This window comes from Cyclopterus lumpus, chromosome 22 (genome assembly GCF_009769545.1).
Source record: "Cyclopterus lumpus isolate fCycLum1 chromosome 22, fCycLum1.pri, whole genome shotgun sequence".
Lineage (NCBI taxonomy): Eukaryota > Metazoa > Chordata > Actinopteri > Perciformes > Cyclopteridae > Cyclopterus > Cyclopterus lumpus.
In genome coordinates this window covers 12,957,331-12,983,931 of record NC_046987.1, presented here as the reverse complement: position 1 = coordinate 12,983,931, position 26,601 = coordinate 12,957,331, and the positions used below count along the sequence as shown (strand labels likewise).

At 41.2% G+C, this 26,601-nt stretch overlaps 4 protein-coding genes across 5 annotated transcripts; 2 read left to right on the top strand and 2 right to left on the bottom strand.

Moving 5' to 3' along the window:
* Window positions 1-1,058: 1,058 nt before the first annotated feature.
* LOC117725196 (cannabinoid receptor type 1B-like) lies at window positions 1,059-4,222 on the top strand. The gene is made up of 2 exons (XM_034525220.1): window positions 1,059-1,214; window positions 1,889-4,222. The coding sequence occupies exon 2, from the start codon at window positions 1,965-1,967 to the stop codon at window positions 3,393-3,395; it is 1,431 nt and encodes a 476-aa protein (XP_034381111.1). The 5' UTR covers window positions 1,059-1,214; window positions 1,889-1,964; the 3' UTR covers window positions 3,396-4,222.
* A 1,036-nt stretch (window positions 4,223-5,258) lies between these two features.
* On the top strand, window positions 5,259-8,156 carry LOC117751659 (akirin-2-like). Its single transcript, XM_034563600.1, has 6 exons — window positions 5,259-5,437; window positions 5,755-5,956; window positions 6,137-6,274; window positions 6,375-6,524; window positions 7,039-7,110; window positions 7,242-8,156. The coding sequence occupies exons 2-6, from the start codon at window positions 5,779-5,781 to the stop codon at window positions 7,250-7,252; spliced, it is 549 nt and encodes a 182-aa protein (XP_034419491.1). The 5' UTR covers window positions 5,259-5,437; window positions 5,755-5,778; the 3' UTR covers window positions 7,253-8,156.
* orc3 (origin recognition complex, subunit 3) lies at window positions 8,147-14,247 on the bottom strand. Its single transcript, XM_034563599.1, has 20 exons — window positions 14,091-14,247; window positions 13,919-13,973; window positions 13,738-13,835; window positions 12,951-13,089; window positions 12,734-12,838; window positions 12,436-12,593; window positions 12,199-12,338; window positions 11,738-11,897; window positions 11,147-11,260; window positions 10,892-11,025; window positions 10,653-10,716; window positions 10,433-10,549; window positions 10,224-10,303; window positions 9,690-9,823; window positions 9,424-9,518; window positions 9,212-9,309; window positions 8,968-9,109; window positions 8,771-8,887; window positions 8,480-8,559; window positions 8,147-8,345 (listed from the first exon to the last, which is right to left on the bottom strand). Exons 1-20 carry the CDS (start codon window positions 14,112-14,114, stop codon window positions 8,240-8,242), a joined length of 2,160 nt encoding a protein of 719 aa, XP_034419490.1. The 5' UTR covers window positions 14,115-14,247; the 3' UTR covers window positions 8,147-8,239.
* A 920-nt stretch (window positions 14,248-15,167) lies between these two features.
* On the bottom strand, window positions 15,168-26,601 carry znf292a (zinc finger protein 292a). Of its 2 annotated transcripts, none has more exons than XM_034525418.1 (8): window positions 26,408-26,601; window positions 24,319-24,473; window positions 23,375-23,453; window positions 22,945-23,080; window positions 22,599-22,801; window positions 22,374-22,510; window positions 21,851-21,992; window positions 15,168-21,700 (listed from the first exon to the last, which is right to left on the bottom strand). In XM_034525418.1, the coding sequence occupies exons 1-8, from the start codon at window positions 26,555-26,557 to the stop codon at window positions 15,602-15,604; spliced, it is 7,101 nt and encodes a 2,366-aa protein (XP_034381309.1). In that variant the 5' UTR covers window positions 26,558-26,601; the 3' UTR covers window positions 15,168-15,601. The 2 variants fall into 2 exon arrangements, with proteins under 2 accessions (XP_034381309.1, XP_034381310.1); XM_034525419.1 differs by having other exon boundaries at window positions 24,414-24,473; window positions 26,408-26,517.

Here is a 26,601-nt window from a genome sequence, read left to right as displayed (position 1 = left end):
TCGTGTCACCGCTATATTTGTGATATGTGTAATGCACAAGTACCTTTCAAAGTACAATAGAGTCTTCATATTGATATTTAATGATTTTTTTCAGATTTTACAAGAATGAATAATGCATTATTTATATTTGTTGTATCAGAGCCCAACTGTAAAACCCTGTTAAATCCAATTGATTTTCAAATGCTCTATATCTGTGATTGATTTTGACAGTACTTTTAACACAGCCCCGCCCCTCCCAAATCTCCAAAACAAGTTTATTTACATTTCTGTTATTGGATATCTATAATATGTTGTTCTTAACAAACACAGGGAATTAAACTGTACTTCTTAGTTTGTCACTTCAGTGTTTTTTTAGAACATCTCACCAAAGGACCACATTTGAGAATTAACCAGCTGGCTAACATTGGCACATTTACAGAAATGTTGATTCATGTGTGATGTTCTTACAAATTAATACATGAGATCAAACTGACATCTAGTTAACCCAGAACATTAATAATGCGACTCTGTACTGTACATTTATTTGACAATACATGACAAAATAAGTATGTATTCATGCCCATATATTATATAGATCATAAAATATGTCCTGTTTGATGTGAAAAAAATAAAAAGACGTATCAGAATTGTGGCAAAAAGAAGGGTATTCAACATTAGGGTAATGTTGAATAACCTTAGGTTTGGCATTTCTACACATTGGGTTTTAATCAGGTCAGAAGACAAGCAAAAGGGCATTAAAAGAGTAACGGTCAATAATGCAGTTATTATTATTATAGATATACATATCGTAATTTCGACACTGAACTAAATGGGCTGGTTTTCATGACTTGCTTGCAGCAGCTGGTTAGCTCTTGTATAAATAGGTGTGGATGATGCTCACGGATGCACTTTGTCTGCGCTCAAACACCTCACACCACGTGACCAGCAGGCGCACAAAAAGGAGCCTTAACACCGCCCGCTTCCACAAACACAACCTCTCTCCACCCGCTGCCTGCCCGACTTTACTGTGTTTGGCATTGTCAGCCAACGGTAATTCCCCCGGCAAATCAGAAAGACAACAACAATTGTAATTTCTCACTCTGCCTTCCGGTTATTTGTGGAGTTGCTGCAACTGTTGGTGAAGAGAGTGAAGACAACAGACTGGTTCACTCCCAGTTTAATTAATTCTTTTTTTTCGTCATGGATCGTGGAAATATGTTTCTTTCGAAATCAAGGTACGTTGTTTTGCGCTAATTTCTCATTTCTATTTTAATTTCTTTGGAGGTGCTTAATTTGTAATTTGTATTATTGGCCAATATATTCGCAAAGCATTGATGCAAACAAACTGGTTTTAGACACAACATTAAATATCATTAAATAGTGTGCACTTGTTAGACAACACTGTCTCTGCTCTTTTGCTCTATGTCTTACTCATGCAAACTTAATTGTTGATAATTGATATCATAATTACTGGCATCAAAAATGTAAAAGGATCATTGGACAGATATGTGTACTCTATCTCGATTCTCCCTTGATGCCTAATTAATCCAGCGATTATTAAGAGAAAATCAGCTCAATTCTGGATGACCTGCTTTAATTAATAAGAAAGCCGGTCTGTCCTACATACTTAATGCAATGATTTCCCCTGAGGCTGCACAGGTTTGTCATCAACTGTTCAGTTTCCCACTATTGTCTGGGATGCATCTGTTCTGGAGTCAGCTGGCTGATACGCATATTCTCCCAATATCTCCCAGCAACTAATATATTTTCCAGTATAATAACCACTGATGTTACTTCATGTATTCGAATATTTATCAATAATTTAAATGTTATAAGATATATTAAGTCATTTTTATGTTAAAGTATTGTATTTTTTATAGAAAAAAAAATCTAAAATGTTTCTTCACAGATGTGCTTTTTCCTGGATCTAATGCTGTTACACCACACTCCTCTCCACTGAGCATCTCTACCGCCACCAACCAACCATGAAGCTGGCTTTGCACAGGATAGCAGGCACTACGATGAGTACATTAACAACAGGTGTCCAGTATCTTGGCTCCAACGACGCCAGCTATGACGACACCTCCATTGACTCCAGTCTAATCAAGAACCGATTCCACTTTGAGAAGCCTCACTCTGTCTCGATTAGTAACTCCTTCCCCGGACTCATCCCTGTAAATAAGGAGGTCATTTACAGCGGCCTCCCTCCCATTTTCCCCACCAATGTATCAGACTTTCTGTTAAATAATGGCACCACTGTGGAAAGTGGAGGGGCGACACAATGTGGGAAGGACTTTGTGGACAACATGGAGTGTTTCATGATTCTGACTCCCAGTCAGCAGCTTGCAGTCGCCATCTTGGCGCTCACCCTGGGAACATTTACGGTGCTGGAGAACCTCATGGTGCTGTGTGTGATCCTGCACTCCCAGACGCTTCGATCTCGGCCTTCCTACCACTTCATAGGCAGCCTGGCTGTGGCTGATCTGATAGGCAGCATCATTTTTGTCTACAGCTTCCTGGATTTCCATGTCCTCCACAGGAAGGACAGCCCCAATATTTTCCTCTTCAAGCTGGCCGGGGTCATTGCCTCCTTCACCGCCTCTGTAGGCAGTCTGTTTCTCACTGCGATTGACCGCTACATCTCCATCCACAGGCCAATGGCGTACAAACGCATCGTCACAAAGACAAAAGCAGTCATTGCCTTCAGTGTGATGTGGGCCATCTCTATTGTCTTCTCTCTGCTGCCGCTGCTGGGGTGGAACTGCAAGCGTCTCAACTCTGTCTGCTCTGACATTTTTCCTCTAATCGACCAGAAGTACCTGATGTTCTGGATCGGGATGACAAGTATCTTGGTCCTTTTCATCATCTACGCCTACATTTTCATCCTCTGGAAATCCCACCACCATGCTGTCCGTATGCTGAGCCGCAGCTCCCAAAGAAGTGTGATCGTTTACACTGCAGAAGGGACTAAAGTGCAGACGGTGAGGCCCGAGCAGGCCCGGATGGACCTCCGTCTGGCTAAAACCCTGGTTCTGATCCTGGTGGCCCTTATCATCTGCTGGGGCCCACTTCTAGCCATCATGGTTTATGACCTCTTTGGGAAGGTGAATGACTTCATCAAGACCGTGTTTGCTTTTTGCAGCATGCTCACCCTGCTCAACTCCACCGTGAACCCTGTGATCTACGCCATGAGGAGCAAGGACCTGCGCCGGGCCTTCCTCAACATCTGCCATGTGTGCCAGGGAGCGACGCAGCCTCTGGACAACAGCGCAGAGAGTGACTGGAACAGCAGGAGTGTGAGAGGCACAGCAGGCGGGGCGGGGAAAGATAGAGCCGGCTGTGGAAAACCTCGAGTAAAAGTAGCCCAAGTTACCGTTTCTGGAATAACTGAGACTTCTACTGCAGCGCCAGTCTAAAAGAGAAGCTGCCTTGCTCTGAAACAACTGTGAAGTGATTGTAGAATAGCCCCAATCCCACTAGTGCACTGCTCTGTAACTGTGAAATGTGCCAAAAAATGACTTAGATGCAGAAATGAATAACAAGTTTCTGTTGCTTTCAAGCTGAAATCTGTAATATATTATAGCTGTGTGGTGGAGTGCAATGAGAATCTAAAAACGGTGCATTATCTCTTTACTCTGTTATTGAAAAATCGTTTGTTACATTACACAAGTCTGATGATGTTGATGCCAATTGGATATTTTTTTTTCATATAACAATATGGTGGTATTCATGAGAACCAGTTTTTTTTTCTGCATCAACCGTTACACTCACAACACTCTGCTCGGTCACCTTTGCTGTAGTTTGAATATGCATTACGTTACATATTTCAGCTTTAAGGCAAACAAATATGGCATCCATTTTGTTCCTTCTTTTATCAAATTACATCATAGTGTTAATGCAAAGTGAAAATATGTCTACCTTCATGCAACATGTAAGTTTTGAATGACAGCACACTGCTTGAAAGTAAAATTAGCATCCCATTAGTGATATAAAATCAGCTATTGATGAAGACCATAATATTGTGACATTTCGCATTTTGTTATTTTACTTTACGTATTGAATATTTTTTAACTGACTTTGCAAAGCAAAATGGTAAGTCATACTTTAAAATAAGAACAGCTTTTTGATAAAAGCAAAACTATTCTGTCGTGATTTGAGAATGTAACATACTTGCTTATAACACATGTGCTTGTGAAACAGTTACAGCATCTTGCGAGGAGCTACACTTTGGTATTTCTGTGAAGCATCCATTGTGCCATTGTGTCTCATAACAGTGTGTATAAGCAGAGACATGAGTTCAATAAATATATAAAATTCGTCTATTTTTATCATAATTTTGTCAACACATCAGGTGCCTTTTTTTCATTAAAACAATAAATTCTCAGAAAAACGTCACATCCTCACCTGCAGCTATTATGAGGGTATGTATTTAAAGCTGTAGGCCAGCCATTTTTCACTTGATTGATTTGGTTTGATTCAATTAGATTCAACTTTATTGATTAGATTACAAGTACTTAGACAACTATATGTGGTTTACCATCAACCAGAAGTGCAAAAAGCAGTGAAGTGCAGAGTAATGTACATATCTAGAGTGGTAATATATAAAATATGCAGCAGGATAAGGGCTAGATATGAACACGCTAAGATAGATAGTGTGAACATGTGCAGCACTTACAGTAGGCAAAATATATAGTGCAAAATAAGTACAAGTGTGGGCAATTACTTGGGGCCCCCTAAGCCAGTGGTTCTCAACCTTTTTTCAGTGATGTACCCCTTGTGAAATCTTTTTTCAGCCAAGTAACCAGCCAAAATCATTTTTGGTGGAAAAAAATATGTAATACACAAGTTTATTAACTTACACTTATATTGTATTGAATATTTATTATATAACTATTTTTAAAGGATTTTTGAATGGATGCTTATTTGAAATATACCCCCATTTGAGAACCACTGCCCTAAGTAATGCCTATTGTTTTTCCTCGTCACAGGCCATGGTCATAATGTGGATGGAATTATTTTATGCAACACTGCCCTCCTGTGGAGATAAAAGAGACACCATCCATCTATTGTCTATTATTTTCCATGTACTGATCATACTGATGAATGGTGTTACAGCATAACGAGGCTAAAATATAACTACATCAAATCAAACACGCGTATGTTGCATTATGTAGGGAGACTGTGTCAAGTAGGCTAAGTAATGAGGACGACATTCACCGTTTCACTACATGACCCAGAATGCCTTGTGGCGCATTTCTCACGTGACGTTACGAGCGAGAGAAGCCGACAGCCCCATATCAAAAACAAGCAGCTAAGTTGCGTCGGCTAGCTCCCCCGTGTTACAGCAGACAGTTGGCCCGCAGCCGGCGGATCGTCACCTCAACTTTTGGGAAGCAACTTTTAGAACAACACGGATTGTTGACCGCAGTTTGACGGACTAGCTTCCACCCTAAAAAAGGTAAGAAACTGTTTTATTAAAATATACACCGGAGCGCTCTGCTCCATTAGTGGCGGCCAAAGCTAACGTTAGCTTTGTTTTCTTTTTGAATATTTGCTAGCAAGCGCAGCTAGCGTTAGCTTGCTAGCAAATATTAAAAAGCCTCCGCTGCGCAGTGTGGTTAGCGTGTACTGCTCGGAGAAGGAATCTGATTTTAGCAGAACAAGTCACACTGACGAGCCAAGCGTGTTCAAGAATAGGTATGGTGAGCCGTTATCTGAACTAACATATGTTATCGTTTCATTAATGTTCTGTTTCGTTGTTTTTCACCCCCCCAGCCCTCCTTTTAAAACCCTGAAGTCATGGCGTGTGGAGCCACCCTGAAGAGGACCATGGATTTCGATCCTCTGATGAGTCCGACGTCGCCTAAAAGACGAAGATGTATCCCCGTGTCGCAGTCATCCTCGTCCTCATCCCCTAGGAAGTATCTTAGCATGGAGCCCTCGCCATTTGGGGAGTCGTCGTCAAGGCTTAGTGCAGGTAATGTTGGCCAAGTTGGCCTGCTTGGTGACCAGCCAGGGGCTTGAGGCATTAGCACGTTAAACCACACTTACCAATAAACAGATAAGCTTACCAATGTTAAAGTTTACATGTCATCTTTTTTTGCCCTCACTGATCAACCGCTCTGTCTTTTTTTTGTACTTTCTTTTGTCCCACTAGAACAAATCCTCAACAGCATCAAGCAGGAGTACAAACGCATTCAGAAGAGGAAGCATCTAGATGCAAGCTACCAACATTCAGAGTGCTGCTATTCTCCAGAGTCCCCATCGTCTACTATGAATGTGTCCAGCATGCCAGGTTGGTTGAGTAACGCACTGCCTACAGGAGAGGCCGCTCCAGAATCACTAGCATGTACTCTGGCAACTAGAAATACCATGTTTTTGTTTGATTTGCACAGGGACGTCTTCTGGAGGCGTTTCCCCTACTAGAAAAGAACAGCCATTATTCACCCTCAGACAAGTTGGAATGATCTGTGAACGCCTGCTGAAAGAAAAGGAAGAGAAGGTGCGGGAGGAGTATGAGGAGACCATGACTTCAAAACTGGCAGGTTGGTGCACATTGAGCAAGTTGTTATGACTCAGATCCACCATCAGTGCAAAACCTAAAAAGGTGTCCAATTTCAAATTATCACACTTGAAAAGCCAAAAAGAGCAAATGTTTGGCGTTGCTGCTAATAGTTGGTAAGCAAAATTGCTGAACGATTAATGCACTTATCTTTGCATCACTGTTATCTTGATCAAGATATTTAACTCATTGAATCTTTGAAATGTAAAATTCTAATTGCCGATGGTACAAGAGCCCATAGTCATGTCTTGAAGTGCTTTGTCTGACCAGCCGTTAAAAAAAAAAAAAGACACTAAAGTTATGACATTACTATATTAAGTAACATCCTCAAAGTTGTGAGTTTTGTTTTTCCACTTCACAAAGCCAGAATTTAATTGATTCCTGACCAGTCAATGTTTGACCCGCACCGTCGTCATTACATGTCAATAGGGAAATTATGACTTGGACTAATTCCAATAATGTACGCAGTTCATATATCTGGGTCATGTATATTTCAGAACAATATGACACCTTTGTGAAGTTCACACATGATCAGTTGATGCGACGATTCGGGGAGCAACCTGCAAGCTGTGAGTTACTTAATTTAATCATTTCCATATTCCTGTCTCACTGGCAATACTTTAAGGATCTTGGTTTGAGCTCTGCCTTTTGAAGTTTAAAGTAAAAAGTCTGTTTTTTGTTTCATCTCCCTCTTCACCAGATGTTTCCTGAGTGTGGCCCAGAAATCTTTTGCAAGATGTCCTTCTCTTGCTGCAAGCTATCATGTGATGTCTCAAGAAAGAAGAAAAAAAAAAAGCTCATCATTGTAAGAGATTCAGTTTAGCTAGTTTAAATGAAACTTTTCTTACTGTGCCATATTTCTGTCTTTGGGCAAAGGTTTATATGAAGCTGTTGTCAGTTGTTACCACTCTGTTAGCAACTAGGTGCTTCCTTATGTAAATGAATGGACCCTATCTCTACCAGTGGCCTATGTTCCTCCTGCTGTACGTGTATCTACAGTTATCTCACTTTTGTAATGATTCCCAGCATTCCAGGCTTTGTCACTTGTTTTTTGTTTGTTACATGTAAATATGATAAAGCAGTGCAAGAGTTTTACTTACGGTTTGCTGGTCAATCTGAGAGGAAGGGGAAGAAACAGCAGAACAGAGTGAATGTGTTTGCAGTTTGTCCTCTGTTCATTGCTTTTTAAATTGAGCATAAAGTGATTAGATTTTTTTTTTTGTTCTCCCTACCAGTGTTTATTTATTTTGACTTGTTTCGCTGGTATCACTTTGAAACCAATGTACTTATGGGGAAAATATAAAATCTTAAGAGTTGAATTGTTTTGATGCATGTTAAGACATTTCTATGGTACTGATGTTTTGATTAACTGATCTTTTCTTTTGTAAGAATATTGGTTCAATTTCACCAACAATTGTCTGTCAAGTAACATACTATGCATCCGTATTTGAGCTGTGCCTTCAGTATAGGAAAGTTTGCTCAGCCTTTAAGACTCACTGCTGGTACTATAAACATCTTGTGGAAACCGAAATGATCTCTGTACTATATCATTAGATGTTTTGCTTAATACACAGCTATGAGTAAAAAATAAACATGGCACCATGATTATCAGTCACTACTCGCATATATTTTATTTGGAGGGATGAATCAAAGTTGTTTCTTATAAGAGCTTAAATGAAAGGAGACGGATCTTCTTGGTCAGCAGCCTCCCCAGGTGAGTCGAGCCACGTGGTCAGTCTTCTGTTTGGTGGACTTTATAAAGCCCAGAAATTCGAGCTCAGACACGGCTCGAATGAAACGAGCGCTGGAGAACAGACTAAGGAACATAAGTTCTCATTAGAAAACATCCCTAGCGCAAACAATTACAATGTTTTTTTGGGGTCAAATTCTTTATAATAATAAGTAATAAAATGGTGGGGAATGTTTGTAGAAGGATACTGTTTGACATCATCCACTTTCCCAAAGTTGTCAGAACCTGGGTCATTGCCCTCAGCAGCAGAAACCACAGTGGAATAGGCCTGAAAACAAACACAGGTTTTCTTTTGTCTTTTTGGACCGATATTTTTTAGATCAATAACGTGAAACATTGAGATCCAAAACGCCTCAAGAGAATAAAAACTAACTTCCAACCATCAAAGTTTGACACTCATCTTTGTCCTTAAAAGATGTTGGTTGGTGCAGTTAAATTACCTTATTTACACAAATATGACAGTCTGTATACAAGCTAACCTCCAGCCAGTCGTAGAGGTTTATCAGCCTGCCGCATTCCAGATGGAGTTTGTACACGATACAGATATCAGGCGCAGCATTAGAGACAATCCCATCCTCGGTCTTTAGGCGGTCATTCTGGAAGAGGCTCCAATGAGTACTTCCATTGCTCGTGTTAAGATAGCTGCACACTTGATAAGATGAAGAGGCACAAGTACCTGAAGATAATAGTAGGGGATGTTGAGTGCAGCCTGAATGGAAGTGCGAGGTGTTGCGTTAAGGTGCCGTCTCACAGTGGCAGAGGAAGTGTAGTAGCAAACTTCATTCAGCGTCTGAGACTCTGGGGCAGACAGGTGACTCCTGGGTGGGAGGGAGAGATTATGGATTTATAGTCAGTTATTCAAATAAATAATTGTATACACATTGTTTCTTTCAGCAGAGCAAGAAGGCAATATGTCTGACTTCACTAAGCTGTCGATAAACTCAAGAGCTTCATTTCGCAGAGCCTCGAACGGACTCAGTTTCTTGGATCTCCGAGACTCGTTCATCTCCAGCAGCGTCTAGAATACGTGAGAATTACCAGTGTCAATTTCTGAATCAAAAACATCAAGGAGGTGGAAAATCTGTTGACAGAAAGGCTGTGAAGATAACATTCTTCATGAAACCAAACAAACCTTCTGCAACTGGAACAGATCCGTTTTCTTTTGAAGATTTTTCACTGGAGAGGTGATGCTGTCTTCCACACTGGGGGAAGGTTCAGCAGCCACTGCTATTAAGAACACAGGAAAATCATTTCAAGGTGTGTTGCTAATTCATTAACTCAAGTAATAATTATTTAAGAACATAAACTATCCCAGGGTGAATGCAAAATAGGGAGTGGAAGAATCTCTAAACGGAGAAATACGCCATGTGGGTGCTCCGCCTAATTTTTACGACTTACTGTCCAACTGCTTAAATTTGGAGAGCATGTCTTCCAGCTGGACAAGAGCCATCTTTATGTTCTTCGACTTGGCAGCCTGCAGAATCTCTTCACACCTCTGGAGCAGAGCAATCAGCTGATCTTTAGCCAGCATCCTGGAGGGAAAGCACAGGAGGTTCACAATGAGTGGCCAGGTGGCCAAATTCAGACTGGGTTGTTTTTGGACCAACGCCTGGTTTGTTCACAATAAAAGCCAGTGTGAAAAAGTACAGTTCTGTAATACTATATATTAATGGCTATTTGTCCACGAGGAAGCGCAACACTAATCCAAATATACTTGAATACGTTGTCATCTAGTAGTAAAACGTGAAAATTAACTTGGCTAAGGAACTGTATTGTATATTACTCCGAATGAGACATGGTTACGATAACTGGAGGACTTTAGGAGTACTGAATCTTTAAACAGTGGGCACAGATCAAAAAGGGCCTACAGCCTACAACAAAGTATGATTATCGGCCATTTGTTGGTGATACAGGTTAAATATCCAGACTTACTTTAGAAGCTTCATGGCGGACTGGTAGTCCTCATTCTCCCATATGTTCTTATCCAGACAAATTAAATGAAGCTCTCTGATCTGTAACACACATAATCCTGTGATACATCAAGCCAGTTTGGAAAAACAACCTGCCACAATTACTTCAACACAATGAAAAAACGGTTTCAAACTTTTGTTCTTTACACTTCTAAAGCAGTCAATTCTTGCCTGTTTTCCAAGGGGATACCGAGGTAATGACGAGGTCAGAGTGTGGAGACATCTCAGGATGGGATAATAGTTCTTGTGATATTGGCGAAGGTTCTTTATCAGTTTCTGACACACCTCCTTAAAAAATTTTAAAAAAACCTTACGCATTAGATTCTGCACAAGGTATGTGCACTCTTAATTGCTAATGAGTCAGGTGCAGAGATACAAACAAAGAATGTACCTTTAAATGAGTGTCATCCGTGAACAGATTGACTTGTTCCTGAGGGTCCTGCTTCTCTACATACCTGGAGAAACACACAGGTTGGACTTGATTTAAAGGCTTAGTTTTACACTTGAAAAGGTACAAAAAATTAAGTTACATGTGGTTTCACTGCTTGCATCCAAACTAAGTGGTAGAATCACAGTTTAATGTTTTGTCTAACAAGTCCACTTGGAGTCAATGCAGGTGTGTGCGCGTACCTCTTGAACGACTGCAGCTGCCTGATCCTCTCCAAGTCTTGGGGACCAAGATGCATCACATTCAGCAGAGCCGCTTTCTTTTTACAGCACAGTACACTGAGAGGCTGAGAGTGAAAGTGCTCCAGCAGGGCCAGCTGCACCACGACAGAGCAGAACATTTGTTGAGCACATGAGCAGCGGACAGACCACCGGTACCAACAGAGGATACCACGATAAGACACATATTGGAGGACGTGTTTAAAAGCTACTCTATACCTGAATGCCCTTGATGAAGTTTCTCACTGAGAAATCATGGTAGAGGAAGATGCTGATCAGCACCTGCATCACTTTACCGTTGAGCTTAAAAGGGAACTGAGGCGTCAGGATCAACTGGAAATACAGACGAGACAAAGAAATACAATTAACTTCTGGGGTTTTCACTTAAAAAAGGCAACACGATGGCCTAGTAAAGAAAAATTGATTGAAAAATGCAATTTAGCCTCTGCAATAGATTACATTTTTTGGTGCAGTGGATCATAATTCTGTTAACATAATTCTGTTGAGGCATTCGTGCAGGAACCACATTGTAAAAATCAAACTAACAAAATGAATTAGTTCCAACATGTATTATGCTTAAATGTTTTGCAGCATGTCATCCGGATTTGGCTTCTCAGATTAATAAACATAATTGTATAATATATTAGACTATGTAATGTAACCTGTTGTAGAGGCTATATTCAAATATTGTCAAATATGACCGATTTTAACACCTTGATAATACAAAATTGGATGGAAGACACGATTTTACTTTCCACCATATTGCCTGAATGTATTTATTCTGTACTGTATGTGAGAGTGAAAAACTACCTTGTCTATGACTGTGGCCAGGTGCTGTGTACAGGAGAGGGACTGGAAGAGCTCTATACACAGCAGGGAGGACACGGAGTGGGGCAGCATGTGTTGGATGGTGCTGGGTGATGTGGCGATACCGAAGATGAACATCAGCGGAAGACGTTCAATGTACCGGCTGTTGAATGGAGAACATGTTCATGGAAATTATGTTTTTACATTTGAAGTTACAAAGCGGAATCAAAAATGGATCAATTAAAAAGACACAATGTTCTTAACAAGGTGGGGGATGAACAGATTCTCGGTGGGTCACTTTGTTTCACTCTAGTTCAGGTGTATGAGAAGTTGGAAACAAACGCAGATTTATTTCAAAGTTTGCCAAATATTTTATTGTAATTCTGTAAAGAAAAAAAAGGAACAAAATTGTAACAGAATTGCAACGCAACAGTGAAGTTGATTAGTTCAATATTTCTAGTTACCTGCAGATGAGTATGAAGTCCTGAAGAACTCTTGGGTTGAAAGCCTCCAGATCTTTGAAAATAATCACAAGGGGTGGAGACTGCAGATCATCTCCGACATGAGAACAACGCTTTTTTCCAGGACTGACAGTGTTGGATTTCTGAAATAAAAATATGCCTTCAGGTGATCAAACTTTTTTTTATGGACCAAATTGCAAATCCCAACTCACGTACACTAGTTATGCTTTACGGACTCACCTTTGTTTTGGCATTGTACCAAGCACAGAGTGTACTGAGGGAGCAGTGCACGCTCTTGTTGAGCTGAGCACTAGTCTGCTCAGCCTCTTCCTCATCCTCATCATCCACAACAGTGTCCATTAACCTCTCCAGGACCCTCTTCATCAAATGCTTCAATGCTGAAATAAAAACGCAAACATAAAGACTTGAAAGCATAAATAATTGTAATGATTGTACATGACAAAATAATGATGTAGCAGCTAACATTGCCATTAAAAAATAAATTTCTTCAAAATCAAAAGTCAAAGCGATGCTTTACCTCCACACTCTTTGGCCTGTACAGAGGCCACATGGGGAGTGACAGACTGCTGGAGCAGGTCAGACAGACTCTGGAAGGTCATGTCATGGTCCGGGACATTCACACCTACGGATGATATCAAAAGGAAGATGGCAGACAAAATGTATTATTCAATTTAAGATTAGTATTAAAAATATAATCTCTAAATATCACATGCAACTGCTTTTTAAAAACATACCGAGCACAAGAGCCGCTGTGGGAATCTCACTGGCCCTCATCTGTGAAGCCCAGTCACTGTGTTGGCGAGTGGAAGAGCACTTCCTCGTGAAGTCCAGCAAGCTGTCCAAGATGTTCCTGTTGAGTTCATCCTGTAACGCCTTACATAAGCAGAACATATTTTGTTGATGATTGTTAATTTGTTGAAAGTCTTAATTTCTCTAACAAACTCAAAAAAATGTTTACGAGACCCTGTTTAGGGCCAACATGTAAATGCTTACCATCGCCTTCAGAGGGTTCTGTTCAAAAATAATGCACTGTTAAGTTTTGTGGAGCCATTTTCGCAGCAGCTATTTTGCCATGTCATAGCAGGGTGAACACAGGTGCAACTGATCAAATTAATTATGCTCCCATTCTATAGAGTGTGTCATTCCGGTGAGCCAGCATGCACAGTACCAGGTCCCCGGCCCCGCATTAATTAATGTTAATAATTACACCTGTGTTTAACCTGCAATGACATGTGAAAAAGGCCTATTGGGGTTGCATCTCACGTCTGGTTGGGGGGGGAAGAGAGACACTGCTTTGGTTGTGTAGAATGGCGAGACACCACCAATGTGGATTGACATATTTCATATATAAAAGTCAGTGTAATGCTTATAATGTATGAACATTTACCAAATAATGACACCACCATATCTGAGAGGAAAGATAATTTCTGAATGAATCAACCTTTTTTGGTTACACACTTAACTTTGACCAAACGTTTAATTGTACGTCGGGTGACCAATATGTTGAATATGTGTTCTTACCTCTGTGTCGGTTTGAATTTTGTCCCACAGGTCATGACACAGTTTGAATCGTAGCTCACTGTTCTCAGCACCTTCACAGCCATGGACGAAGTGATCCTCTGTGGAGAAAAGAAACGTGAGTGCGACGTCGGGACCTCTCAAGTCCGGATGCTTTCACTTTAAAACATTAAACTTAACGCACCCAAACTGAGAGCGGTCTTCTTCTTCTTCGCACTTGGCTTGAACACAAAGCAGCCCTGAAATATCGACGGCCACAAGTTAACAACAAAGACGGTTAACTGTGATATTGGCCATGTTGTGTGTGTCACGACTGCCGAGCGAGTTTCGTGAGGTTTTTATGAATAATTCGTTACCTTCGACACAGATGAAGTGGACATCTTGGCGTTAGCGACATGCAGCGGCTGCTTTATTTGTGAGATAGCGCTGCCGTCCGGATAGAAGAGAAATCCCAGTCATGGAAATCTGCTTGTGTATTTAAACAAACTCCCGACTGCCTCCCGCCAATGTGACGTTTACGGAAAGAGTTGCGTTCAGCTGATAAACGGTCACGTGCGTGTGGTCGCAGCTGAGCGTGGTCAAGTTTTAAGTCATCCGCACGGCATGATTGACGCTGTCACGAATACATTGAAATGACTAATGCCATTTTAAAGGTTTGAGCATCATTTTGGTTTACTTACATTATTCCCGACCTTAGTTCTAATTGCGGTGGATGTTTTTTAAACACTGCTGCTCTTGAACACCCCCGACCCTTCATAGGATCCCTGGTTTCCCTGTTGAGGCCTCTGCCTGCAGGTCGACAGGTCCAAATATGTCCTGTTGCAGTGTTTAATATTAATATTCAAAGACAAGCATGTACAAATGATGCCCCCTAACACTACTAATAACGTAATTACATACACAATATCAGTACTATAAGTAATAGTATTTCATTTTATACATTTCTATCAGGATGCAGTTTATTCTGCATGCTTTTTGTTATCGCATAAAAACAGGGACCTGGCCATGGCTTGATGCTGTATTGTGCATTATGCATATTGTATACTGTTGGGTGCCTGCCTATAACTCTATACTGTTTGTCTTTATGTAAGAAATAATGTTTTACTTTGATTTTTAGTCTGGTAAAATAATGTAATTGTATACATTTCTGGTGGTTCTATGCAGATGACAAAATAAAAAAACGAAATGGTACAAAAAAGGCATTTATTTTTATGCAAATTAAGTCCATTAAATGTGTAATTTGTGTTAGGAAACTCTGCAGACAACAATATTATTATAAATGATCTTGCTCTAACGTTTTGTCTGAAACTCAACAATGATCAAGCTGATTATGACATGCTAGGCATTATTTTTCTATTTTCCATATACGAAAAACTGTGCATTTTATATATATATATATATATATAAACTGCAACACAAAAAGGTCTGCAGGCAATATTTTACAAAAAGAAACAGTAACATTTTATTGAACACTTTGTGGAAGACATGTAAATATTACAGATAGGTCTACTAGTGTTGAAAAAGGATGAAATAAATACAAACAGAACTTGAAATCCCATAGGGATGTATAAAAACATAGTTTTTCTTTAAAAGTCTCCATTTAGCAAAAGAAAAAAAAACATCTTCAGTACTAAGCATAAATACAAACATGTTTCTAAAATCTATGCCCTATAGATTACCTGGTTATTATAACTAACATACATACTTAAAATCATCCAAGACATTTTTTCATTAAGTACAAAATAGGCCATTTCATCATTAACTGCGACCATTACTGTTACCAGTTGGAAATCTGATGCATTAACAAACCATTCTGCAGCATAACTTCTCAAATCCTGAGTGAGATCGAGTTGAAAACTAAATATCGCTATGATCCGCTATAAAGCCACTTTTTAATTATGACTATGGGCTTCATGTCTTGAAGCTGTTTTAGCAAAAGATCAGCACCGTCTGAAAATGTTTTATCGACGACAATCTTGACATTGCTCACTGATTTGAGATTAAGTGGATTTCTGAACTCTACTAGATTTTCACAGCCTGTTATTTTACTCTTCATTGCAGATTTCTGTTTGTGAGTTTGTTGTCTTTTGGACGGCAGTTCAGCACTAGATTTGTCATTTAATTTGCGTTTGGAAGAGTGGGTTGACTCGGAGGTCTCCAAGAACTTAAGGAAAGAGTCCTCAAGTCCTAAAGGCTTGAAAGACCCCGGCATAACCCCGTCGTCACGTTGTTCTTGGGCTGTAGGGGTACCAGGATTTGAGTTCTCTCTTGAACTGTTAACAGTCGAACGAGTCCTAAGGGTCTGCATCCTCTCCGGACAAGCAGGTGTAGGATGAGCAGGCTTTTTGGGACGGCCTCTTTTCGTTCCTCCTTCTGTCCCATTGGAAGCTTGCGATTCTGCACTATCATCGTTGGACAGCTTGCTGTCATCATGGCCTATTCGATCCACTAGCTCATCGGATTTCTGCTCACTGGCCTTTTCTGCGTCATCTGGCTCCATCTCCTCCGAAGATGAGCTTGATGCGCCCTCAGACTTGCTTGAATCTTTGAATCTGGAGCGCGAGTACTTTTTGCAGAAAATGAACTGGCTCCTGTGGTCTTCAATGTATCTCTCTGTGAGACCATGGGTTGTGTAATGTTTAAATATACTTCTTTCAGCCCGCTCCACTGCATCGCAGCCTATTATCATGCATGGGTACTGCAGTGCAGACTTCTTGGTGCACATGGCTGATGCCTCCTCATGTGATTTTAACGTAGGCTTTCCAAAACTAGTCCAGTGTTCAATGGACTTCCCATCCTTCTTTTTAGAGTTTTTCTTCTTCACTTTGAATTTGTTTTCAAAATTCTCTTTCCCATTCCCCCCCAGGAAGAGCCCCATTGATTTAGTCCGTCTTCCGTCACTTGTTTTGGGATCATAAACATATTCATGCTTTTTTATTAGGTGACGTAGGAGGTTAGATTTTGTAGTGTAAACGCGGTCGCATGACTCAAACTCGCACTTGAAAGTTTGATCAACTGAGCCACTCTCAGAGATGGCAATCTCTTTGTGATAATTCTTAATGTGCTCAATGTACTTTTCCACAGAATTGAAGGGGAGAGCGCACTCTCGCCGGTCACAGTTGAAAGTCCCTATGTTCATGCTGGCCATCATGGCGGTAGCTTTGTCACGACTGAACTTGTGGAGTAAGAGGTAGTGCTGCACTAACCCTGTGATTCCCATGAACACCCGTGAGCAGTTTTTCACCTGACACCTGACTTCATCTTCTTGGTCTATGCTCTGATGGCTCTCCTGTCCATTTTCAACACTTGTGTTTTCAGTGTCGGGTTCAGCTTTGCTCGTGGGCAGGGATGCCTGATGCATGGCCCTGTAATGTAGAATCAAATTTTGCTGGATGGTGAATGCAGCAGTGCATCCTTCATGAACACAGCGATATGGTCGATATGGGCTGTAGGCATCTGTTTCACACATTTTGAGGCTCAACCTTTTCTGAGCTTTCTCTCTCCTCTGGGCTTCATCCTTCGTTGGTGTGTTTTTGGAGCTGCTGGGTTTCTCTGGGGAGGATGAAGCAGATGCAGTAGAAGGGCTGGACATTGGCTCCTCGATTTTGCTAAATGATGCATCTGATCGTCCGTGCTGCTTCTTGGTTTTGCCAACTGGACTGAGTTTCTCTTGTCCACTGGAGTTCTGCTTCACATCTGGACTCTTGTTTACAACAGCCACTTCAGGTTGCTCTGGGGCTTTTTCGTGACCTGATGGTTCTACCTCACAGAACGACCTCTCAGTCATATGGTTTTGAGGTGGTGGTAGATGTGCACCTGCGTCTCCAGGTGAAGTCATTTGAGGAACGTGTGGATTGTTCTCATTGTCTGTTTGAGGTGCAATTGCAATGTCAAGCGGTTCTTGTTTGATAGCAGGTAATACAACTGCAGACTGTGTTGTGTGACTGGAATTGGCATCAGTGGTCACACGGCTAATAAACACGTCATCCTTGTTCAGTCTGAATGCGCGCCTGTTTCGAGCACTGATCTTTAGCTTCTGTATGTCTGCCTTTGACAATCGGTGGACTTTTTCATAGTGAATTCTCAAACCTGTCGTTCTCGTGAAGGTTTTGGGGCAAATCTGACAAGGATATGGAGAGAGTTTAGATGGGGTTTTTTTCAGATCTTCTATCATTTCATGAGTGTAATCGTGCATTTTAGTTAAGTGTTTGAATAACGCCTCCTTCGTCATGAATGAGTACTCACACTCATCCTGGTCACATTTAAAAGGTTTGGGGATCTTTTCAGGGGGCTTGTCATCACTTTTACTCAGTATCTTACTTTTTTCAATGTTATGGGCTGTGTCACAATGACTGACATTTTGCTCCAACAACAGAGCACTCCGCATCTTCACTTGTGCTGCCTCAATCAAATCCAGCCTTTGAAAGGCATGTGAAATTTCCATCAAGTGATCCTCTTGATGATGTACAGCAAGGGACGGATTAGCCAACTCTCCTGCCTTCTGTTGTTGGTGTTCAGGGGAAACACATATGGAGTTAGAATAGTCCATTATATTTGTATTTTGGGGCTCCTGTTTCAACACCATGGGTGAAGTCAAAGTGGTCAGGCTACAAGATTCTTGTGAGAAATCCCCATTTGACAAGTTGAATATTGCTCCGTTAGCATCAGGGACAGTGGGGTCATTGAGAAATTCCAGAAAAGATGATGGCAGATCAGCGGTTAGGTCAATTTCCTCTACAGGTCTGCACTGGGAGCGTTTAGACAAGTGACCTCCGAGAGACTTGGTGCTTGTGAACTCTCTGAAGCATCTCCTGCAGATGACTTTGCCGTCCTTAATGATGGCTGGCCATTTGGTTCTCTTGCTCAACCTGCCGCGTTTTCCTTTCTGAATGTCAGGATCACCGACCTTCTCATCTGCAGGGGTAACCTCACAGTCGGCATTGGGACAGTCCTCTTCGTAAGGGAAATCTGTGTGAATGACACTGTTTGGACTGAGCATGCCATCCACAGAGTTGTCTATCTGTTCATAACAAGGAGTGGACACATTCTCTGTTTTGATGATTTCATGTGTAGCTTTTAATGCAACTTGGGCCTCTGGGCTCAGACATTTCATGGGAATATCAACTGACGAGTCTTGAGTAGGACAAGAGTTTTCACTCTGGGCATATGGAGTCTGGTAACTTCCTTCAGGGAGGCTATCAAATGTTGACATACTGTTTCCATTATCCAACTGGCTCATCATACTTGCACTGCTTTTCCCCACATCCTCGCGATCTCCACTGCCCTCTGGATGCATTATTCCATACTGATGCCCTCCATTATGTATTTGCCCTCCATTGTCAAGCATCAGAGAACTTGACACATACTGAGACATCAAACTTGAAACTGAAGGAGCTTGTGAGACAGAGGGCCCATGTGTAGCTGCCATTGAATGATCTCTATCAGACGGGAGAGATGCGGTGGTTTGATAAGAGTCTGCCTGCCATTGAGGACCGCTCCGAGGGGGGTACTCATTCGCGTTGAAGGCATCTGGATAGCAGTTATTCATCAGAGGTGAAGACCATGACTGTGACATGTCTGACTGCATCATTTCGGAGGAATTATTTGGGTTTCCCCATGATGGGTACAGTGTGGGGTTCACCATTGGAGTAATAGGCACAGGCTCCATTGATCCAGGATAACACTGGGCAGGTGAGGTTGAAGATGCCATTGAGAAATCCATTTGCTGCATCCCAGGTTTGTTGCATAGTATTCCTGGCTGATTTGACGGCCTGTTACCCTGGTTCTGAGACTGACTAGGTGAAATGGGCCCACTCGGTGCCTTTTTTGCTGTAATTTTGGCCACTTTGTTATACTTCTTTGCCAATTTCCAATCTTCAAATATTTCAGGGTGTTGCTTCTTCACATGCCTAGACAGACTTTTGTTGGTACTGTATGCCCGGGTACAGTCATTATATGGGCAGCAATGCAGGTTCTCTTCATTGCCAGCAGCTACAGCAGGCGAGCTGGAAGGATATCCTTGCAGTGAACAAGGAATTTCTGTCTTGATTTGACTTGGAGAAATTATTTGTGGAATTGCTTTTGTGAGTTCCTTGCCCTGTACATTATTAAGCCCCTCTTCCTGTTGACTTGCCACAGGGTTTGTTGCACTTGGTACAGGATTTACTGGAAGGGTCTCATCATGTCCAGCCTCCTTATGGTGTGCATGAGGAGCCTCCGGTGTGGGTTTCACATCAGAATGTGCTGGAGTGGGGTTCGTTAGCGGAGTGTAGCATTTGTCTGGTTCTGTGATTTCAGCATCTTCCGCAGAATTTAGCATGCTTTCAATTGAGTGTTTCACTCTCACAGGAAGAGGTTCTTTAGCAAGGTCAGGTAAACTGCATGGTGATGAGTTTGACTTTGATGCCTCCATCATGTCTATGCTTTCAATGCAGACAACTGCAGAACTGTTGTTTTCATTGCTCTGGGTGCTCTCGGGTGGTGGTTCTACTTTTGAAGTATCAGGAGGGTTTTGATTTGTGATGGGAAAACTATCAACTGCATTGTCTGTACTGTGATTATCTTGGTGAGACAAGAATTGAGCCTGTGAGTAGAATATTTTGCCACAGTTTTCTGTTTGGCAGGTGTAAGTAAGGTAATGCTGAGCCTCGTGATCATACAACAGGTAGGCCTCACTGAAAACTTGGCCACAGTTAGGGAACATGCACTGGGCCTTAAATTCAGGATGTGTTTTTCTATGCATTAGAAGCTCAGAATTGGAGTTAAAGTTGGCCTTACAATCCAACTGTATGCAGATGTATGGTTTGCTGCCACAGTGCATCTGCAAATGATCATTAAGATGTCTGACATTTACAAATTGTCGTCTGCAATACTGGCACACCACTTTCTGTTTTTGTATCTCTAAAAACCTCATGGCCTCTTCGTCGTCTTTGTGAGATCTGACGTGAGCCATGAGGTTGCGGAAAAACTTGAAAGCCTTGGAACAGTTTTTGACAGGACAGAAACAGTCTTGACTTATATGTGTGTCAGATGTAGTTTGTTCGATCTTAACAGGAGACACCAATTGGTCGCCAATGTGAGGTTCAATTTTAACAGGACTAATGCTCACCTTGGCAGCAACCTTGGACATTTTTGATGGACTTTTAGGGGATTGAGGTGGTTTGGTTACCTTCCGAGCAGCTTTCATTGCAGCTAGTCTCTCTTTGCAAGATTGCTTTACATGCGATGCTACATGTGGCTCTAAAATCTCCCTAGTTTCAAAACTGTCAGCACAAATTGGACAAAGATACACTCCATCTTTGAAGTGCTTCTGCGCATGGCGAACAATTCTGTGACCCAAGAACTCCTTGTCACACAAAACACAATACTGCATGTAGGCTCGCCAATTTCTGAACCGGGCAGACACAAAACCCTGCTCCCGAAGTTTTTTAGCTTCTCTGTTTTTTTCTCTTTCATCCGTGATTTCATTTAGTTCATTTGTAGTGGTTAGCAGAAAATCCTCCAAGTCTCTGTATTCAGGGAGTTTGCCAAGTGCACTTTCCACCTCCTGTTCATCTGTGTCATTGAGTGTGTCAATAGATGACACAATAGCCGCCTCCTCTCCCATCAGGGCCAAGCAGTTGCGTTTCAGTGTTTTCCAGTCCCAGAACTCTGGATCAAAAGGCCACTGTGTCTTGAAGGCCAGCAGTAACTCGCAACGTAATGAATTGGGCACTGGTAGACTCTCGTCCTCCTCAGGCTTTTGGTCGGGTTCGTTGTAAAGTGACTCCACAGCATAATACGAGTCAACGGTAGGCTGGAGGAGGAACTCTGTCAACTGGCATGCACGCTTAACCTCTAGATCAGTTGGCAAGAGGCAGGAAATAGTCTTGCACATGGTGGACTTGCTATCTTTATGGTCACTGGATGTCATTTTCAGAGCTTGAATGCACATTTCTACGCACACTGGAAGCCCCACCTCTCCAACCTACGGAAATAAAAAAGAAACATAAATGCCACGGGTTGTGTTTTCAGGCCCATTTAACAGATCTAGTATCATATGAGTCATTGTTGGCGTGAATGATTACGTGTAATGGTTCCCGCTATCAGCTACTAATGTGTAGACTATTTCTCTTACCTCGTTTTGGATTACTTTGATAAGGAACAGAATATGACAGACGCTTCTACAGAGAAGAGCCATCGCTTTGCCGTGTCCAAGAAATGCATCAGATGACAACTCTAAACGCATAAGTAGCTTACTCCAGAACAGTGTGAGCTCCCTGCAAAACATCACAACACAACTGTTAGAAACAACTATGGATTATTTTTGGATTATTCAATTATTTTTCTGACTACTCTATTTAAAATACATAAATTCAGATTACAGATGACCACAAATCTAAAAGTGTACTGCATCGTTTTAACTTCAACTGTTGCTGTATCAAAGAGATTAAAGAGCGTGAGTCATTAATTCACAGTTGTCCTATCTTTCCTCAAGTACTAAGCTATTAAGAAACATGAGCCGTCAAACAAAGAGTCTGCCTCAGCAATATGCTCAACTGTGAGGGTATCTTTGTGCATATGGTTGTGAGATATTTCTTTAGGATGGATACAAGTAAGTGCTCCAAGACTACTACTTTGAAACAAACGGGAACCCTCACCAGGCACAATAAACATCTCCTTGAAGTAGCTGTCGCTTGAGAAAAGCAGAACATAAGCAGAGAGCTCCTTTCTCATCGCCCTCTGACTCCAAGTTGCAGATCATTTCAAGAGCATCTTTACAGTCTATTGATGCAATCTGTTCGGAATAAAGAGGAAAAAAATCAAATGTGAATGTAATGACTTTGTATGTACAAGTAACTGTTTTACACTGTGTCATTTCTTACCTCTTCCATTAGCTGCTCCTGGCTTTTGGTCATGCAGATGCACAGCAAGTAGGTTTGCTTGAAGTTTCCTTTTCCTTCATATCCCGGATACTCTGAGCACATTTTTGCGAGTACAGCAGCTTTATCAACACTCTCCACTTTGATTAGATGCTTTATTCTCATGTTCAGAAGGGTGGCACCTTCCAACTCAAGATACTCATGAACTATGAAACAAAAAGTCAAAAGAGACAGACGAAAGGTAAGAAACCGCTCAAAAGTATAATACACACATTGAACAATTATAATTTAATGTAAATACGGCTGTACACGTCAGAGCGGAGCATCCTCAAACACAATAAGAACAGACCTTGCTCAGTTTGAGGGATTTGATTGGACATGATGGCGCTTAGTGTGTTGTTAGACCAGACGCCATCCTGTTGCGCCAGAACTGAGAGCAGGCAAAGCTGTGTGCTCCCACTTTCTTGTAAGAGGCTGTGTGCCAACTGCAACAGAAGATAAATAAAGATGTAGTAACCAAATTACTAAAACGTCAGTGAGTCATAATTACCCTTAGACATGTTACTGTGGTGGATGTGTCACCATTCAACAGTTTACATTTCTTGAAAAGCAGCAGTGAACAGAACATTTCATGAAATGTCGTTTTATCCAAACATTCCGCTCGTGTTTTTATTACTTTTCAATGATGCGCTAAACCAAATGCATTCTAATAACTAAACAACTTTCATTGCTTATCACTGCAAAGATAAGCCTCAGAAAAAGTCCCTGGGAATACTGACCTTCATGGAGGACTGAAACTCCTCCCATAAGGCACCAGGGACATGCTGGGGCATTAAGAGCAGCAGCTCCGCACAGCTCCTGTGAATCCAACACAGTCATTTGGTAAAGCCACATTTAGGTCAAGTCTGTGCACACACACCACAAAGAATAACTATTCATAAATTGTTGGGCTGTAATGTCAGTGTGGCATTTTGGAAATAATTGAGGCGTAAATCAACAGCAGTGAAACACTTTAGTAAGTGTTATTAAATAGTCCCTGTGGTTTTTCATATGGTAGAAATTATAAATCAGCTCAGGAGTGGGCGGATCAGTAATTGTGATCAATAATTTCCCCAAAAAAGCAACAACTGTGACATTATTAATTGTTGCCTCTGTTTGTGTGTGCAAGGTGCAAAGAATAGTATGTAGCTCATCCCAAATATGTCAAAGCCTACATTTCTATTCCAATTACAGCCTCAAGGACTTTGCTTCGTGAGCACATTGTGTGAAAAGCTGTCTAGTTCCTGTATACAGTTTGAATAGTATTTCAAAACTTTTTATATCTAAATTTACTTTGGGATTTGGGTGTGTTATATTTTGTTCTTATTGTCAAATATTGTGCATATTTCATTGAAGATTGCTCTCTCTATTTGAATTTACCATTGAGGAGCCATCCAAAGACAATGCTACACCAGTGGAACTGCAGAGCAAATGTTAGGTCTAATGTCATGTGCACATCCAAAACCAGTAACCCATTCTTTGCCACATACACTTTAAGATAGTACATGAAAGACTCGATGGAGATGATTTAACAGACATACAATTTGAGCATTATGTGTCATTAATGTGTAATACATATACATAAGTTCAGAAGGAAAATGCCATTAGGAAGAATACAAATATAATACAGGATTAAGGGAAAAATCGAATTTACAGTGACACCCATGTCAGAGTTCATACTCACAGTGCTAACTTTTCAAGTAGGAGTGGCACGTTTTCACATTCGGAGGAGAGACAGGACACAGCCTTAGCAAAACTGAGGATGGCCACAGTGTATACCTCCAGTAAAGGCAGTGGATCCTCATCAGTTTTCCAACGGCCAGCATTTTCCACAAGGACCTGGAAAACAGAAAAATACTATATTACAATAAAGCCACTGATAAAGTGATTGCTTTTTATAAGGCATTCTAGTATTTAAAAAAAAATAATAATCATGTTTGTAAAATCAAAAAATGTGTATTTAAATCCCTAATATACTTATTGACTGCTAAAACAATTAGTCCTTCATCAAGCAAAACATGCAGAACATCCTCTGTGTCTAGCTTTTCAAAAGTGAGGATTGCTACTTTCCTCTCTTTTATAAAATAATTTAAAATGTTTTTTTTCTGATCTGATTGATAGAAACAATTCACTATTGTTTTACATTTAGCAAATAATCAATATTCTTTAAACTGGCAGATGAATCAATAATACAAATATTATTTAGGCTTTCAAGCCTGTATTGCTTATTTTCTCTTCTGGTTTTGTCCTTTTTGTCTGTTTATACTTTCTAAACTCAGCAGTTGTGTAATAACATATAGGCAAATAATGCTTAGGGATACTTCTTGATCAATAATAAGAGCCAATAAAACGTTGGCCTTGGTAGTAAAGACAAAATCTATGCTTCATGACAGTATAAAAATGAAACATGTTTAGTGAGAAAGGAATGATCTAATTATTCTGTTCTAGGACTAAATACTAAGATGTGATTGCATGATTCAATGTAAAAAGTCAACTTTTAACTTTAACTTTAATTTTTTTAAAAAGCCATAACTAACTCAAATGATATATGGATTACATAATACAGCCAATATGTAGACACCTAAGACAACAAAGCACCAAAGTTGTGTGTGGCTTTGCAAACTTTTGTATCCTCCCCTTTTTCCCTTATGAACCAGCTCAAGCAACGCCTCACCTTCATCAATGAAAACTCCCTCCATTTCTTCCACACACAAATATTCATAGACACACATTAATGCCTCCATCCTTCCTTTCTGCAGTTAGGCTCTTGCGAGATAAATCTCCATCATGATTTTAACTGATCCAAACTGATCCCCTTTTGCTCAAATACCGTTTTAAGTTGAAGGAATTCCTCACCGCCGGTTAATGTGATAGAGAAACCAAACCAATAACCAAAACTAATATGGTGCAATAAGAGCAACCCTTGCTGTATCAGTAGGATAGCAGCTAAATGGAGACCTCGCATGATATTTTCGTGGCTAGGGCAAATTAATGAGGAGGATGTGTAATGGAGTCAGTGACCACTGCCACACTTTCCCTTTTAAATCACTGTCTGAGTCAGCTGCAGGCGGATCGGCTGCTATAACATTGACATCAATCCCGCATCTTTCGCTGGTGCTGGCTATATGGCTGTAATAAACATCCCGCCGGTGTGGTTCGCTGGATTAATTAGTGCAAAAGGCCTGGGCTAGCACCTTGGAAAAAAAATCATTGATCTTCCCGTACAATAAAACAGCTTTCCCAAAGTAACCCCCTTTTTACACCAAGCGGAAATCTAAACCAGCGAAGAGATGCAGCGTTATAAAGTTTGAATAATATTTTCAACGGGGAACACAGACGTATAATTCAGTGCATATCAATGCAATCGCCCTAAAAAATCTCGCTAACGTAGCTACCCATTTTGTTTTTTTGCACAGCATGACCACTGCACAGGACAGGGGGACCCTGCATACCAGCTAGCAACATTCATCTGCCATTAGCTATCTGGCCTGGAAAATACGAGTAATACGTGCACGGCGCGCACACATTGGGGCGACTCGCCGCCGCGTGGATAGTGAGACTTTGCAAATAACTTCATGCCACGGACAAACATCCTTAAAATAATGGCGGAAAACCTCGGAAGAGTTTTTTTCCCCATCTTGAAATGCCAGGAAGCTAGCCAGGCAGCTAGCGCCTTAGCTACATTGTTGTAGCAAACGTAGACGCGCATCCTCGGCCAGGAAGCCAGAGGGGCTGCAGGCTGCCCGGGATGAGCAGTAGGAGAACGGGCTAACCTGGCAAAACTCCTGGCAGAAATGCAGAGAGGCTTCCAACGGAGACTGCGAGCTCTCTTTCAAAGCTGTGGTCAAACCCTGGAACCGCTCTCGGAGCTCTTCGAGAGCTTTCCGTGTGTCATATTCCTTCTCTGTCTCCCCCTCCGCCATCTTCACAACAATCACGACCGCGTACGCACAGATGTTACGCTGCC

What these genes read in the sequence shown, in the direction of transcription:
- LOC117725196 (XM_034525220.1), top strand. Translation starts at nt 1,965, where the DNA reads ATGAAGCTGGCTTTGCACAGGATAGCAGGCACTACGATGAGTACATTA.
- LOC117751659 (XM_034563600.1), top strand. Translation starts at nt 5,779, where the DNA reads ATGGCGTGTGGAGCCACCCTGAAGAGGACCATGGATTTCGATCCTCTG. An exon ending in GTCGTCAAGGCTTAGTGCAG is followed by an intron (nt 5,957 to 6,136) that starts GTAATGTTGGCC and finishes TTGTCCCACTAG; the next exon opens with AACAAATCCTCAACAGCATC. An exon ending in GAATGTGTCCAGCATGCCAG is followed by an intron (nt 6,275 to 6,374) that starts GTTGGTTGAGTA and finishes TGATTTGCACAG; the next exon opens with GGACGTCTTCTGGAGGCGTT.
- orc3 (XM_034563599.1), bottom strand. Translation starts at nt 14,114, where the DNA reads ATGTCCACTTCATCTGTGTCGAAG. An exon ending in ATCTGTTCCAGTTGCAGAAG is followed by an intron (nt 9,310 to 9,423) that starts GTTTGTTTGGTT and finishes CACGTATTCTAG; the next exon opens with ACGCTGCTGGAGATGAACGA. An exon ending in ACCTCTACGACTGGCTGGAG is followed by an intron (nt 8,560 to 8,770) that starts GTTAGCTTGTAT and finishes GTTTGTTTTCAG; the next exon opens with GCCTATTCCACTGTGGTTTC.
- znf292a (XM_034525418.1), bottom strand. Translation starts at nt 26,557, where the DNA reads ATGGCGGAGGGGGAGACAGAGAAGGAATATGACACACGGAAAGCTCTC. An exon ending in AGGAGCAGCTAATGGAAGAG is followed by an intron (nt 22,511 to 22,598) that starts GTAAGAAATGAC and finishes TATTCCGAACAG; the next exon opens with ATTGCATCAATAGACTGTAA. An exon ending in GGAGATGTTTATTGTGCCTG is followed by an intron (nt 21,993 to 22,373) that starts GTGAGGGTTCCC and finishes GATGTTTTGCAG; the next exon opens with GGAGCTCACACTGTTCTGGA.